A 13,974-nucleotide genomic window follows, 5' to 3' on the forward strand; every position below is an offset into this window, starting at 1 on the left:
GGATTTAAATTAGGCAAAGAAGAATAGGCATAAATGAAAAGGCACAACATGAGCAAAGGTGGGAATAACCAAGATATATTTGAATTCTACAATATTTCATCCAATGGGCAATTCATGCAGTTTCTTTAGAGTAAGACTTTCATTCAAGATTAATGTCACAATATTATATAAGTAGGTTAGATTTGAAGGCAGGGAGCTATCTGTTAGGATACTATTCAGTAATAAAAGTAAGATTTAATGAGGGCCTTAACTAAGGTTGTGACAGTGTGAATAAAAAGAGACAGAGGGTGGCTAGGTGGCACAGTGAATAGAGCACCGGCCCTGGAGTCAGGAGGACCTGGGTTCGGATCCGGCTTCAGACACAACACAAAACTAGCTGTGTGACCTTGGGCAAGTCACTTAACCCCAATTGCCCTCCAAAAGGCAAAAAATAAAAAATAAAATAAAAAGAGACAGATTCAAGAAGCATTATAAAACAAAGAGTGGTCAAGACTGGGGACTCCCAAGATATGAGATGACAAAAAAGTAAGGCTCAGATATCATTCAGGTTTTGAACGGGTGACTGAGAATTACTGGATTGCTGACAGAAACTAAAAAGTTAGAAGAGTCAGTTTTTCAGAAGGATTAAAAAAATGCTATTAGACATTTTGAGAAGGTAAGCTAATTATCTTCATAACCATTTTTATCCCAAATCCAAAAAGGTCAATACCAGCAAATTCCAGAAATACATAAAATTTAGATTGGTCAGTTTTAGAGGTAGCAGGGAACTAACATCCTATAGTCCATACTCACATAGTAAATTTAGATATAAAGAAACTTAAGCCCAGAGAAGTGACTTAGACTTAAGTGACCTTAAGTCTAAGGTCACCTAATTAGTGAATAGGAGAGGTTGGACTATATACACAGGAACCCTGGAGAAACATGGGAAGATTTTTAGTAGACTCATACTTATCCATAGCCTGTGTTCTCTCTCATGTATTAGAAAGAGTAAACTTAATTAAAAAATAACAAATAATTTTTGGAGAAAGTTTGTATAAATCAATGCAGAATAAAGTTGAAGCAAAGAATAAGATATAAAATAAAGGGTACTGTCAATGAAACCATCATTTAAAGGAATTATCTAATTACTGAGTAAATAAAAAAACTAATAATAAACTGGGAAGGACAGATGAGGAAATGTACTGCCTGTCTGTAGCAAGGCATTGGGCTGTCAGATGCAGTCCCTTAGAGAAGGCATTTTTGCTTAACTGATTCTCCTGGTTACAAGGAAGATTAGGGAGACGGAGGAGGTGAAAGGAATATCCAGAAGTGACTCTGACTTGAAAATAAGGAGTATTCCTAAAATATTAAAAATAAACATTCTTTACATTAATCACACTGTGAGCTGTCCATGCTTTTGGCCCCACAGAATGTGTAGGTTTCTTCATGTTTCTTGGGTTGGTGACAAACTTGCCAATTGTCATGGCAAAAATAGAACAGAGAATTAGAAACTATGGACCCATGGCTTTGCATGTTACTTTACTACATGACATATACTCACTGCCGTTGGTGTTAAATGCTATCACTCAAAGTTTTAATGGGGAAAAACTGAGCTAACAGCTTTCCTTTGCCAACAAAAACTGCTTTTGTTCACCCTCTTTTTCTTCTACTAACAGAAAAGGGTTATCAGAGTGAAATCTGATCCAATTTCAGGTCAGATCTCATATCGTCAAAATGGCACTGCTAAATATCTGTTACAAGGGTTTTGTTTTTCTTTGGGATTTCCAGAAGGAGAAAAAAAATAAAGATCTGATAACTGAAAATAAAATTTAATTTTTAAAAATGACATTGCCAATATAGTACAACAAATGAGCTAACTGGATGGCACAAATTAAGTGGACTTTTCATTACAAAGAGAGGGAAGCAAACCAAGCTTAAATCTCCAGGAAAGGGGATTTGAGGTCCAGAGCTGAGGTGAGGGCCTGGAACTCTTATTCTTGAAGTTAAAAAAGTTCAATTTTGGTTGCTCAAGGGTATTTATTTAGAGTCTTGATTTCTATAATACAGAAGAACAGACCCCAATGTCAGGCAGGCCCTTTCTGTCACATTAGCCTCTTGGGGTCTATCTTCTCCAAGTGAACCAAAGGCTTTAGTTGTTCAGCAAAATTTCTCATGTCGTCAGAGACCACGTCCTGTCCAGCTGGTGCCACAACACTTAATTCCACAAGATAAGAGAGGGACAGGGCCTCAGTGCTATCTGTGTTTCCTGGCATCAGGATGCGGAAAATCTTGTACACCATGATTTTCATGATACCTTTTCGAAACAAGTGGCCCTTGGCAACAAACTCATGGTCCATTCGGAAGCCCATCTCCATCAAGAAATCAGTGAGGTTCTCTGATGTGGCAATGTCTACACAGTTACGTACTAGGGCATGGCGGTTTTTGTCCCCCATCTCAGGTTGCCCCAGGTAGCGCAGATGCCAGGGTGCCCCAGTCTTGTCCATCGATCTCCGGGCCCTTAAAACAAATGGGCTAGCTTGTTGCCCTTTTAAGAGGAAGACCATTTCATGGTCGAGAAAAGTCTCGGGTTCCATGTTGTCACACAGACCCCGAAGTCGGTGAATGAGGCTCTCCAGACTGTGATCCAAAACACTTCCTAAGGGAAAGGAAAACATCACAGAACTTCACTTTTCACTTTCATCAAGAAACAAAAGACTGAAGGGGCATGGCAGAGGACCAGAATTCCCAGGAAGCTCCATTAGGCCCTGAACATCACTCTAGCTTTCTATATTTTAGATAACCATCTATAAAATGGAAAAACAACTTGCTCTTAGAGACTACCTTACTCTAATCATCCCTTTTTACTTAAGAGGTCATTGAGCCCCAGAGAGTACTCAATCTTTCTCAGTCTTAGTTTCCTCATCTGGAGGTCACAACCACTTAGTGGCAAAGCTTGACCCAGAATCCAAGTTTCCCATTACGAACTCTAGAACCATACACATCATAGCTACCTTATCTCTTGGCAAAAAATGTTTATCATAATTGATTAAAAGTGGACAAAGTGGATGATATAACCAATTCCTAGGCTAACTTACCTTGCAATAAATACTCCATCATATTAATAGTGCCACCTGTTACTGGCATCATGGTGACTGGAGGCGCCTCCATATTGTTGGCTTTCCTGGGTGATAAGAAATAAAAGAAAATCTGATTCAGAAGGGATGATCAATAGATTTTAGGGTACACCTGTCAGAGATCATTTATTGGGGGCTGTTCTGGACAGGACCACCAAATAGCATTTGTGAGCTCTAATGACCACGGGATCACTGGATTATAGAAGTGACAGGATCTTATGAATCACCTTGCCCAACAAGATGACTTCATTTTTTTCAATTTTAAAGTAAAAACATTAAAATAAATTAAACCACAATAACACCATAAACTTCGTTTTGAGAAAAAAGCATATATCATCTTTAATAACTAAAACATTGTTTTGTCCTCTTATCAGGTAATTTTTTTTCCTACTTTTTCTTACTTTTACATGTTTGAAGTTATAGCAGTATACATCATGCTTTGATTCCACTTTCTTATCCGAGTGTCACTTTATATAAGTTCGCCCACATTTATTTATATGTTCTATGTTTGTATTTTTATGGCACAATAGAGTACACATCATTTGGAACTGGGGGACCTTTGTTTGAACAGTAGCTCTGATACTTACTAGTTTACTGGGACCATGAATATATACCTAACCTCTCTGAGTCTCAGTTCCCTTGTCAATGAAAAAGGGATGACATTCCTTAGAGGGCTATCACATGAGAAGTGCTTTGTAAACATTAAAAAGTTAAATGCCAGTTATCATTACTACTTGCTATTGCATTAATAAAATGGTGATAATAGTTAGCATTTATGCTTTACAAATAACACACCTGATATTCACAACAACTCTGGACGAACTGAGGAAAGCCGTTAAGGAAACCGAGGCAGAGGTCGGTGTCACACAGCTAGGTGTCCAGGGCAGAATGTGACTCCAGGTCCAATGCTCAGTCTTTCCTTATTTCTTTTACCAAAGCTTTTCAGATACCCTCAAATAAATGCTTCCTCTTAGGTTCCTAGGTCTGGATCTCTCTTCTGCTCCTGTGACTCTGCAGCTTGTATCCTATTAATAGCTGCCTACATGTCATATTTCCCCTCTAACAAGGACTGTGTTTTCACTCATCTCTAGCTACAGAACCTAAAAACACCTCTCGCACATGGCAAGCTCTTGGTAAGTTTGCTGTTGAACTCAATCGCTAGACTTAGACCCTTCGCTCACTACTGAAAGACACACGGTTTTAATATAAATCGTGCTAGATCTGGGATCTATGATAGACTTGGATTCCACTTCTGCTTCTGACCCCTTACCAGCTGGGTTACCCGAGGCAAATCACTCAAAACCTTATCGGGAAAAGGGGGAGGGGGAGGGAAAGGGAAATAAGACCGTTGTGACACCAGAATGAGAAAAATCCTAGTGGCAAAAAACCCCAAACAAACCCAAAACACAAACCCCAGGGGTAACTAGGTGTCGAAGTGGATAGAGTGCCGGGCTTGTAATCAGGAAGACTCCACTTCGATTCCAGCCTCAGACACTCACTAGCTGTGTGACCCTGGGTAAGTCACTTCACCCTGTTTGCCTTAGTTTCCTCATCTGTAAAATGAGCTGGAGAAAGAAATGACAAACCACTTTAGTATCTTTGCCAAGAAAACCCCAAATGGGGTCACGGAGAGCTGGACACGAGTGAAAAACGACTGAAGTAGATTCGGGTTGGAAGGGGCCTCAGAGACTGTCTCTAGTCATAGTCTAGGTTTTCATTCCACCCCGCTTATTTTGTAGAGGACGAAACCTCGGGCTGTATGGGGATGCTCTGTCGGGTCGCTCCCTCCCCTCCCCTCCCCTCCCCCACCCCATCCCCCACCACCCCTCTCCCGCAGACACAGAACAGCCGGCTCCGTAAAGGTCTGTGGACAAAATCACGCATGCGCCGTAAGAGGCGCGCGCATCCGGAACCCTCAGGGCTGAAGAAGCTGCAATTCCAAGGCCAGGCCAGCCCCGGGCGAGCTTCGGCTGGACTCCGCAGCCCACAGCCCCGGGGCCGGACTCCCTCCCCCTCCTCGCCCCTTTCCCGGAAACCCGGACGCACCGAGGCCTGAAAGCCTGTGGTCCTTTCTCTCAATCCTGCTAGTCAAGCCGCAGCCGGCTGAACGTACTGGTGACTAGGCGGGAGCATGCGCACAAGCCTGCTTTATCCCCCCCACCCCCTCGGAATAGGAGAGCATGCGCAATGAGTGGCTTTGCGTACGGAAGATGGCGGCCTCCAAAAGAGAGTGCCCTGTGAAAGGCGCCATTGAATTCGTAGCTTCCTAGGGTCGCAAGATCTATTGCTTGAAAAGACAGACCTTACTGATCATCTTATTTAACGGAGGAGGAAACTGAGGTTCAGACTGGGGAAGAGACTGTACCCCAAGTTTCTCTTTAAAACCAAGACTTTTTCCTCTACAAAATCCAACATTTGTTAAGTGCTTCCTGTATACAACTGGGGTCCAAGTGCTCAGCTGGACTTCGCGTCAATGAGACCTGGGTTTGAAAGTCCTGCCTTGGATACTTAGTCACCATGTGGAAATATGTTTAATATGATTGTGCATCATGGATGGCCTCTATCAGATTTCTTGCTCTCTTGGAGAGGAGGGAGTTGTGGGAGAACTCTATTATAGAAGTGAATGTTGAAAACTATCTTTGCATGTAATTGGTGGAAAAAACTATTAAGTGGAGAAACAAAAGATAGAAAGGCCAAGGGTCACTCAGTACAAAAAAAAAAAAGGAAGCTTAGTCATTAACCCTAGACAAGTCTTGATAAACCTTTGCCAACTTTGACATATAGCCAAGTTACCTTGTACAAAGGCTCAGTCACCGGGTAGGGGGAGCTCCCACACTGAAGAAATCAGAGCTCCTTGTATGGATGCCTGCTGAGTCCCAGTGAGTAAGCCTCTGATGTCTCTCAGGGGAAATGAGACATCACCAGAGCAATTGTCCTCTGTCCTAGTGAGGTCCCATCGGCTGTTTCTGCACTCCACCAAGTATTATCCCCTGAAACAAAGCCCCCTCACAGTTCACTTGGCTAATTCTATACATGTCACTCGACACTTTTTGATAGGGATTGATGGTACCAATACTGCTACTTATCTTCGACCTAAGTTGTGTTGCCTTTTAGGGTTGTCTTGATTTACATCAGTGTCATTGCGTATCCTGCCTTTATTTTGTTCACTCTGCATCATTTCACCTGTCTTTCCAAACATCTGTTCTTTGTGCTTGTCCTTCTCTACAGTACGCAATGTCCCATTACATTCATATGTTAGAGTATAGCCCTTGTGTAATGGGCACTTGTTTCTGTTATGATAAATACGATGTCCCTGTACATCTTTCTACTTAGAAGTCTTTTTGTGCTGTCCATAATCTACTTGGAAATACTCCCAGAAAAAAAGTCTAACATTCTGCCACCACCCAATTTAAGTTCACTTGACATCTTCCCTGAACCATGCTAATAGTTTCCTAAAGTCTCCTAGCCTCTAATCAGTCAACAAGCTTTTTTTTTTTTTTTTGCTTTTTGGAGGGCAATTGGGTTTAAGTAATCAACAAGCATTTTTGAAGTACTTACTAGGTGCCAGGCACTGGGCTAAAGCCTTTAAGGAATTCACATTCTAATGGGGGAGATAACATGCAAACAAGTATGTGTATGAGAAATATATGGGGGAAATGGGAGGTGATCTCAGAAAGAAGGCACTAAGAAAGGGGAAAACTGGGAAAAGTCTCTTGTAGGAGGTGAGATTTGAGCTGAGTCTTATAAAAAGGAAGGGCAGGCAGGAAGTAATGGTAAGGAGGGAGAGCATTCCAAATAGAGTATTCTAAATAGCCAGTAAAAACAAAACAAAACAAACCCAGAGTCAAGGGATGGCATATTGTGAGAAAGGAACAGCAAGAAGGTCGATACTGCTAGATAACAGAGAATGTAGGGGGAGGAGGATTGAATTGGAAAGGCAGGTTGGGACCAGTTTGTGAAAGGCTTTAAAAGCCAAATAGAGAATTTTATATTTGATCCTGGAGGCAACAGGGAGCCTCTGGACTTGACTGAGTAGGGGGTGACATCCAGAGGATAGAATGGAAGGGGGAGAGATCAACCCAAAGATTGTTCTAATAGTCCAGGTGAGAGGTGAGGAGGGCATGCACGAGGGCAGAGGTGGGGAACCTGCTCTGTGAAGTTTAGATTCAGTCAAAGAGCCACACTTGAGGAACTAGAGAATTATATGTGGCCTCAAGGAGGCAGGCTTCCCTACCCTGCACTAGGGTGAATACAAAAAGGGAGTTTTTATGTGAGATATATAGTAAAGGTAGAAATAACAAGACTTAGCAACAAATTTCATATGTGAGGCAAGTGCAAGCAAGGGATGCAGGACAACAAAGAAGATTGGAAACCCAGGTGACTGGGAGAATGGTGGTACCCTTGACAAAAATAGGGAAGTCCAAAAGAAGGGGTATGTTTGAGGGAGAAGCATTGGAAAAACCATTTGAGAGAATTATATAAGATGTTGAAATGTCTAAGAGGCAGTAAGTAGGCAGGTGTGATGACACACCTCTGTAAGCTCTCCTTTTGGGCACTGAGGCTGGTGAATCACTTGAGCTCCAGAGTTCTGAGTCGTAGTAGAGCTAAAGCTGATCCAGTAACTCCCCCCCAGGGATTGAAGGGCCACCTGGCTGTCTAAGGAGGAATGAACCAACACACGTCAGAAACAGCAGGTCAAAACTTCTGTTGCCAATGAACAGTAGAATCAGGAAGAAATGGGGTGACTTTCAGGCTGGATGAGAGAGTTACTCAGTCTTAAAAAAAAAAAAGCAGTTGGTGATATAAGATTGGAGGTCAGGAGAGAGATTACAGCTAAATAGGTAGATTTGAAAATAATGAGCACAGAGTTGATCATTGAACCCTTGGGAGGTGATGAGATCACCAAGTAAGATAGTATAAAGGGAGACGAAAAAAGGACTCATGAAACCCTGATTGTGGGACACCTGTAATTAGTGAGCATTGCCCAAAGGAAGATTCGGGAAAGTAGGAGCAGTTAGATAGAAGGAGAACCAGGCCATAAAAACTTAGAGCAGAGAGAGTTCAAGAGAAGCTGGCCATCCACAGAGTAAAAAGCTGAAGCAACAGAAGGAAGGATGAGGATTGAAAAAGTCATTAGACTAGGCAATTAAGATAGCATTGGTAACTTTGGGGAGAGCAGTTTTAGTGGAAAGATGAGCCTAGAAGCCAGATTTCAGAGAGTTTAGAAAAAGTGAGAGGAGAGGATATGGAGGCACCTGTTGTAGACAACCTCCAATGGTCTCCACCCTACCACTGAAAGAATCTTCCTCAGGAATAGTTTTGCCCATGTTCCTCCCCTGCTCAAAGATTTTCAGTGGCTCCCTGTTGCTTTATCAGCTAAAATACAAACTCAGCTTGTCATTTTGGGCCCTCCACAATGCCTTGAACATAATAGATATTTGATTTAAAAAAACAAAACCAAAAAGGTTCTTATTACCTTTCTCATCTTATTTCACGTCTCTCCTTCATATGTCCTATGTTCCAGCTAAACAGGATTGTTAGATGTTTCCTGATCTCCTCCTATTCCTTCCAGCCTCCATGCATTCCTCCAGGTAATACCCCACATCTGGAATGTATACTTTTCCATCTTTATTTATAGACCTCATTCTCTACCTTCAAGGCTCAGTTCAGCTATCACCTCCACTATGGTTAAAGGAAGCTTTCCCCTGATCCCTTCAAATGAAAATGTTCTCTTCTTCCTTAAATTTTCCTAAAACACATTTTCTGGATTTGTCTTTTGCCTTTTTCTTTTCAACTGTATTCTATCTTGTACTATACTTAATTGGGACACTTAGAATATCCCTTCAGAGGGCAAGGACTGCATTTTTCTTTTCTTTTTAAAATTTATTTTATCCCTAAAATTACATCTGTCACAGTCCACTGCACATAGATGTAAGGATGTGAATGATGTGTGTTAGACTTGTTCAGAAAACACAAATTTGAATCCTGATAAGTCCTCAACTTCTTTGACCCTAATAATAATAAATGCCAGTTTTTATTAGGAAATATTGATTGGTGCAAAGATGTTTCCATTCAGTAAGCATTTATTAAGAGTTCATTATATACAAGGCACTGTTCGAACAACAGGCACAAAGAAAAAAAAGTGACATAATTCAAGACCTCAGAAAGCTTATGTTCTTCTAGAGGAGAGGCATATAACATATACACAGAAAAAAAGGGATTTGATAAGGGAAAGCACTCTACCAAGCCAGAGGGGGAGTGGTTGGTGGTCAGATAAGGTTTCATGAAGGAGGTGGTTCTGGACGTGAAGCTGGAAAGGAAGGATAGTTCTATAGAGTTTAGAGGAGACCTAGAATGATTGGGATTTTCCCTAGGCCTTGAAAAGAGGAGAGGACATCTGAGGGTTAGGAATAGCAAAGGCACAGAGAGCAAAAGCTAGACAATGCAAGGTGTGTTCTAGGGACAGTAAATAATCCAATCTGTCAGGTGTAGAATATTTAAATAAGGGAGCAGTGGGAGATAAGACTGGTACTTGCAAGTTTGGACCAGTTGCCAAGGGTCTTAAATGATAAACCAAGAAATCTGAACTTTATTTTGCAGGTAGTTTTTGAAGATTTGGTTAGAGTTTTTTTTTTTTTTTTAAACAAAGGAGAGATGTAAGTTGTGTTTTATTAAGACAAATCTAGCAGCTTGTGTAGGATGGACTAAAGTGAAGAAAGGAAGGGAAGGAGAACAGTTAATCATTTATTAAATGCCTACTACTTGCCAGGCATACAGATAAAGGTAAATGACAATGCCTGCCTTCAAGGAGCTTCCAGTCTGATGGGAGTGACAACATGGAAACAACCATGTACAAAAATTTAGGAAAATTTTAGGAAAGAGTAAGAGAGGGAAGTTGCTAGAATTAAAAGGAATTGGCAAAGGCTTCCTGTGGAAGGTGGGATTTTAGTTGAAACTTAAAGGAAGCCAGGGAAGCCAGGAGACAAAGATGAAGGAGGGCTTTCCAAGCACAGGGGATAGGGAGAGGGTATTGATTGTAAAGTTGATTGGAAACTGAAAGCAAAAAATTTATTAAGGCTGCATCTACCTCAATTAATTGATCTGTCATAGACTTGGAGCTAAAAAAAAGATTTTAGAAGTCATGTAGGCCCATCTCCTCACTTTATAGGGAGTGGGAAGAAGCAACTTGACCAAGGTGCTAGAAAAACTAAGATATAAATAAAATTGTCCAGGTGGCTTGGTGAATAGAGCACTCGACATGGAGTCAGGAGGACCCAGTTCAACTCAGGCCTCAGACACTTAACACAAAACTAGCCATGTGACCTTGGGCAAGTCATTTAACCCCAATTGCCCTGCCTTTCCCTCTCCAAAAAGCAAATAAATGAATGAATGAATAAAATTGTCTCTATCCTCAAGGTGCTTACATTGTGCTGGGGGGAGTGGGATTTACACAGATAAGTAAATAAGGAGGTAAATTAATTAATAAGTAAACTATGGAGGATGAGACAGCACAAATAACCAGGCAAGTGGAAGGGGAAGGAATAATCCCAAGTAATACCCCACCATAATCTCAGAAGTTCTCAATGTACCATCCATATATTTTTTTCAGAAGGCCGATTTCATAATCTAATACTTCAAGGCTTTTGGTTTCATTGATGTGGTCATTTCCTCCATTGGCCCCATTAATATTATCACCTGGTTGGAGAAATCTCCTGGCAATTAGCCTCTCCAAATTTAACTGAGCAGGGTCACTTCTGTCCTAAAATTAGGTATTGGAACAAATTAGTTGGGATCATCTGAAGGTAACATGATCAAATCAACCCAAAAGAAATAGTGATGGGATCTGGAAGGTAGCCTATCCAAATTGCCTCATAGTGCCAGTTTGTTGTTTCTGCAGGCACAGAAGTCAATGTTTATAAATTGTTTTCGATGGTACATCTTGCTTAGGTTTGGGGTTTTGTTTTTCTTGGGAGGGCGCATTTTTAACCTGTTTTGTCATACTTGCACTATTTCTGCCATCATAATTTGTGTATTTAGCACCTAACAATTAACTATCAGCAATAGGTTCATTTTAATCTATTTTCATTTTTGTTCAATTTCTTCTCCATGTTTTTAATAAAAATTTTAAGATCACACAGAAAAGAAAATCCCAAATCTAGCCCTCTTTCTCTTGTAACCCTTTGCTCAAACCAGCTTATTGTTGGGTTTTTTTCCCTTCGTGTATATATAATGAAGGCAACCAGGGTTAAGTGACTTGCCCAGGATCATACAGCTAGTAAATGCCTGAGGCCAAATTTGAAATCAGATCCTCCTAACACCAGGATCTGTGCTCTATCTGCTGCATCCCCTAACTGCCCTGCTTTATCTTTTGTTTTCACATTACTTAGCTACCCAAAAACTATTCTTTGTAGCAAAGAATAAAAAAAAGGGGGGAGGGGGGAGTAGTACAATAAAACTAGTTAGCATGTCAAACAAGTCTAACAGTATCTATAGTGCTCCATGGGCAGATAGGGGTGCAATGAGTACTTATGGTGCCAGGCCTTAAGTCAGGAAGACTGGTCTTGCCTAGTTCAAATCAGACCTCAGACACTTACTCGCTGTGTGACCCCGGGGCAAGTATAGCAGCAAGCACCCTAGCATACCCAGGGTGGCTGCTAGCATAGGTTCTTAGATCTGCTTTTTTTTTTTCTAAAGGAAAGCAACTCAAAATGGGTTAACAATCTTACTTTAATCAATCAAACATCAGAGAATACAAACAGAAGTTACAAGCAGACAGAGAGACAGATCAGCAGATAGGGCTTCCTACTGTCTGACCATTACATCCATACCTTGTTAGTTACCAGAGAGAGAAGCACCAGCATCTGGGTTTTCAAAGCCAGGGGGCTCAACGGCTGCCCCCCCCCCCCCCAGTCTCATCTGGCCACATCACACAACTCTTACCAAAGTGAGTCCCAAAGCAAAACCTCACATCAGGGTATATATAGCCTTCTCCTGGCTCAGAGAATGTCACAACCCTCTTGATCCACTGCCCAATCACAAAGTAACAAGGTGTGGGTGTTCTTTAAAAACAAGCCTCCCTCCACAGGTTCCAGGTGAGCACATTCAGCCTATTAGGGGGCAGAGCATATTCTTTAATCAAGGAAGGTTCTCAGAGTCACTTAAGCCACTCAAAAGGCCTAGGGGCAGGGAAGATCTTCAGATTCTCATTCCCATAACAGCAAGTCACTTAACCCTGTTTGCCTCAGTTTCCTCATCTGTAAAATGAGCTAGAGAAGAAAATGGCAAACCATTTTAGGATCTCTGTCAAGGAAACCCCAAATAGGGTCATGAAGAGTCAGTCATAACTGCAAAATGAATAACCAAAGGTACAACTCCATATCCACCATCTCCTAACTCTACAAAGAAGAAAGTAAAGTGCATTTTCCCTTTCTTTTTGGGGGTCACCCTTGGTCATTATAATTCTACAATGAACAGAACTGGTTCTGTTTACTTCATTTGGTATCTGAAGCTATTTTCAAGAAACACTGATCAAATGCCACACAATATTGGTGGGTTTTGAGACTAATACAGTGGAAAGAACATGAACTCTGAAGTCAGAGGGCCTGGGTTCAAATCCTGCCTGTGATGCTTACAGTGACCTCCAGCAAGTCACTTTGCTTTGCACTTTCCTCACCTGTAAGAGGAGGCAGATGGACTAGGTGGCTCCTGAGTTCCCTTCCAGTTCTATCTATAGTCCTGTGAATATTAAGTCTGGTCTGGTCCCTGGCTTCTGGATATATATGAGACTGGGATGAGGTCTAGACTGAATATCAGCCTTGTCAGGATTGTTCATGTCAATTTACCACCACAACCACCACCAATAATGATGATGATGCTGATCACTAGTATTTCTGTGGCTCTATGTGCCAGGCACCACTGGTCTGATTTGAATTCAGATGGTCCTGACTCCAGGCCTGGCATTCTCTCTCCTGTACCACCAGCTGCCCAAGGTGTATGAAATCCCTGTTCTCAATTTTGTGGCCTAGAATCCATTCCTGAGCCTTAGGTTTCTCCACTCATTATCTCCAATTTTTCTTTTGTATAGCTGGTTTGTACATTGTGGTTTGCTTTCGTGCTTCCTGAAAGGAGGCCTGTCTAATAGTAATAGTTAATAGTTATATAGCACTTACTATCAGGCACTGTGCTAAGTGCTTTATTGGCATTATCTTATGTGATCCCCATAACAACCCTGGGAGGTAGGTACTGGTATGATTTCTATTTTATGGATGAGGAAACTGAGGCAAATAGGGTTAAGCAACTTGCCCAGGGTCACACAGCTAGTAGGCATCTTTGGTTGGATTTGAACTCAGGTCCTCCTGAGTCCAGGCCCAGCGTTCTAATCACTGTGCCACCAAGCTGCCCCTTTTACCTTTCCTTGTATATCCCCAGTGAATAGCACCATGCCTTGAACATTGTAAGTGCTTAATAAATATTTATTGAGTGACTGATTGTAAAATAAGAAAACTAGAAAATTCATTAAATTCATCTCCTACTATGTGCCACTGGAGACAAGTGTAGTCCCTGCCCTCAAGTTTATATTGTATTGAGGAAGATGTAGATATACAAATACATAAATACAAAATATATTAAACATAGATACAAAGCAATTTAAGAGGGAAAACATTAACAAATGGGTGATGAGGAAAAGCACCGTGTGTAGGAGGTGGTACTTTGAATCTTTTATATTCTAAAGGGCCCCCCCAGCTCTGACATTCTGTGCTCTAAGGGCCCTCTCAGCTCCGACATCCTGTGCTCTAAGGTCCCCCCCAGCTCCGACATCCTGTGCTCTGAGGGCCCTCCCAGCTCCGACATCCTGTGCTCT

General features: G+C 41.5%; 1 protein-coding gene across 2 annotated transcripts in view; it reads right to left on the reverse strand.

Moving 5' to 3' along the window:
- Positions 1 to 1,789: 1,789 nt before the first annotated feature.
- Positions 1,790 to 13,974, reverse strand: part of MED18 (mediator complex subunit 18) — a 20,896-nt gene continuing 8,711 nt past the window's right edge. Inside the window, exons 1-4 of one of the 2 annotated variants that reach the window (XM_069079474.1) lie at positions 5,160 to 5,256; positions 3,909 to 4,678; positions 3,075 to 3,160; positions 1,790 to 2,635 (exon numbers count right to left, since the gene is read on the reverse strand). In XM_069079474.1, the coding sequence (XP_068935575.1) occupies positions 2,082 to 2,635; positions 3,075 to 3,147 (627 nt within the window). In that variant the 5' untranslated portion in view covers positions 3,148 to 3,160; positions 3,909 to 4,678; positions 5,160 to 5,256 and the 3' untranslated portion in view covers positions 1,790 to 2,081. Of the gene's footprint in view, positions 2,636 to 3,074; positions 3,161 to 3,908; positions 4,679 to 5,159; positions 5,259 to 13,974 lie in introns of those variants that run through there. The other variant, XM_069079472.1, reaches the window with a different exon arrangement.

Source organism: Petaurus breviceps, unplaced genomic scaffold, assembly GCF_028583685.1.
Source record: "Petaurus breviceps papuanus isolate PSGF00001 unplaced genomic scaffold, PetGlider_PUasm1.0 91041, whole genome shotgun sequence".
Lineage (NCBI taxonomy): Eukaryota > Metazoa > Chordata > Mammalia > Diprotodontia > Petauridae > Petaurus > Petaurus breviceps.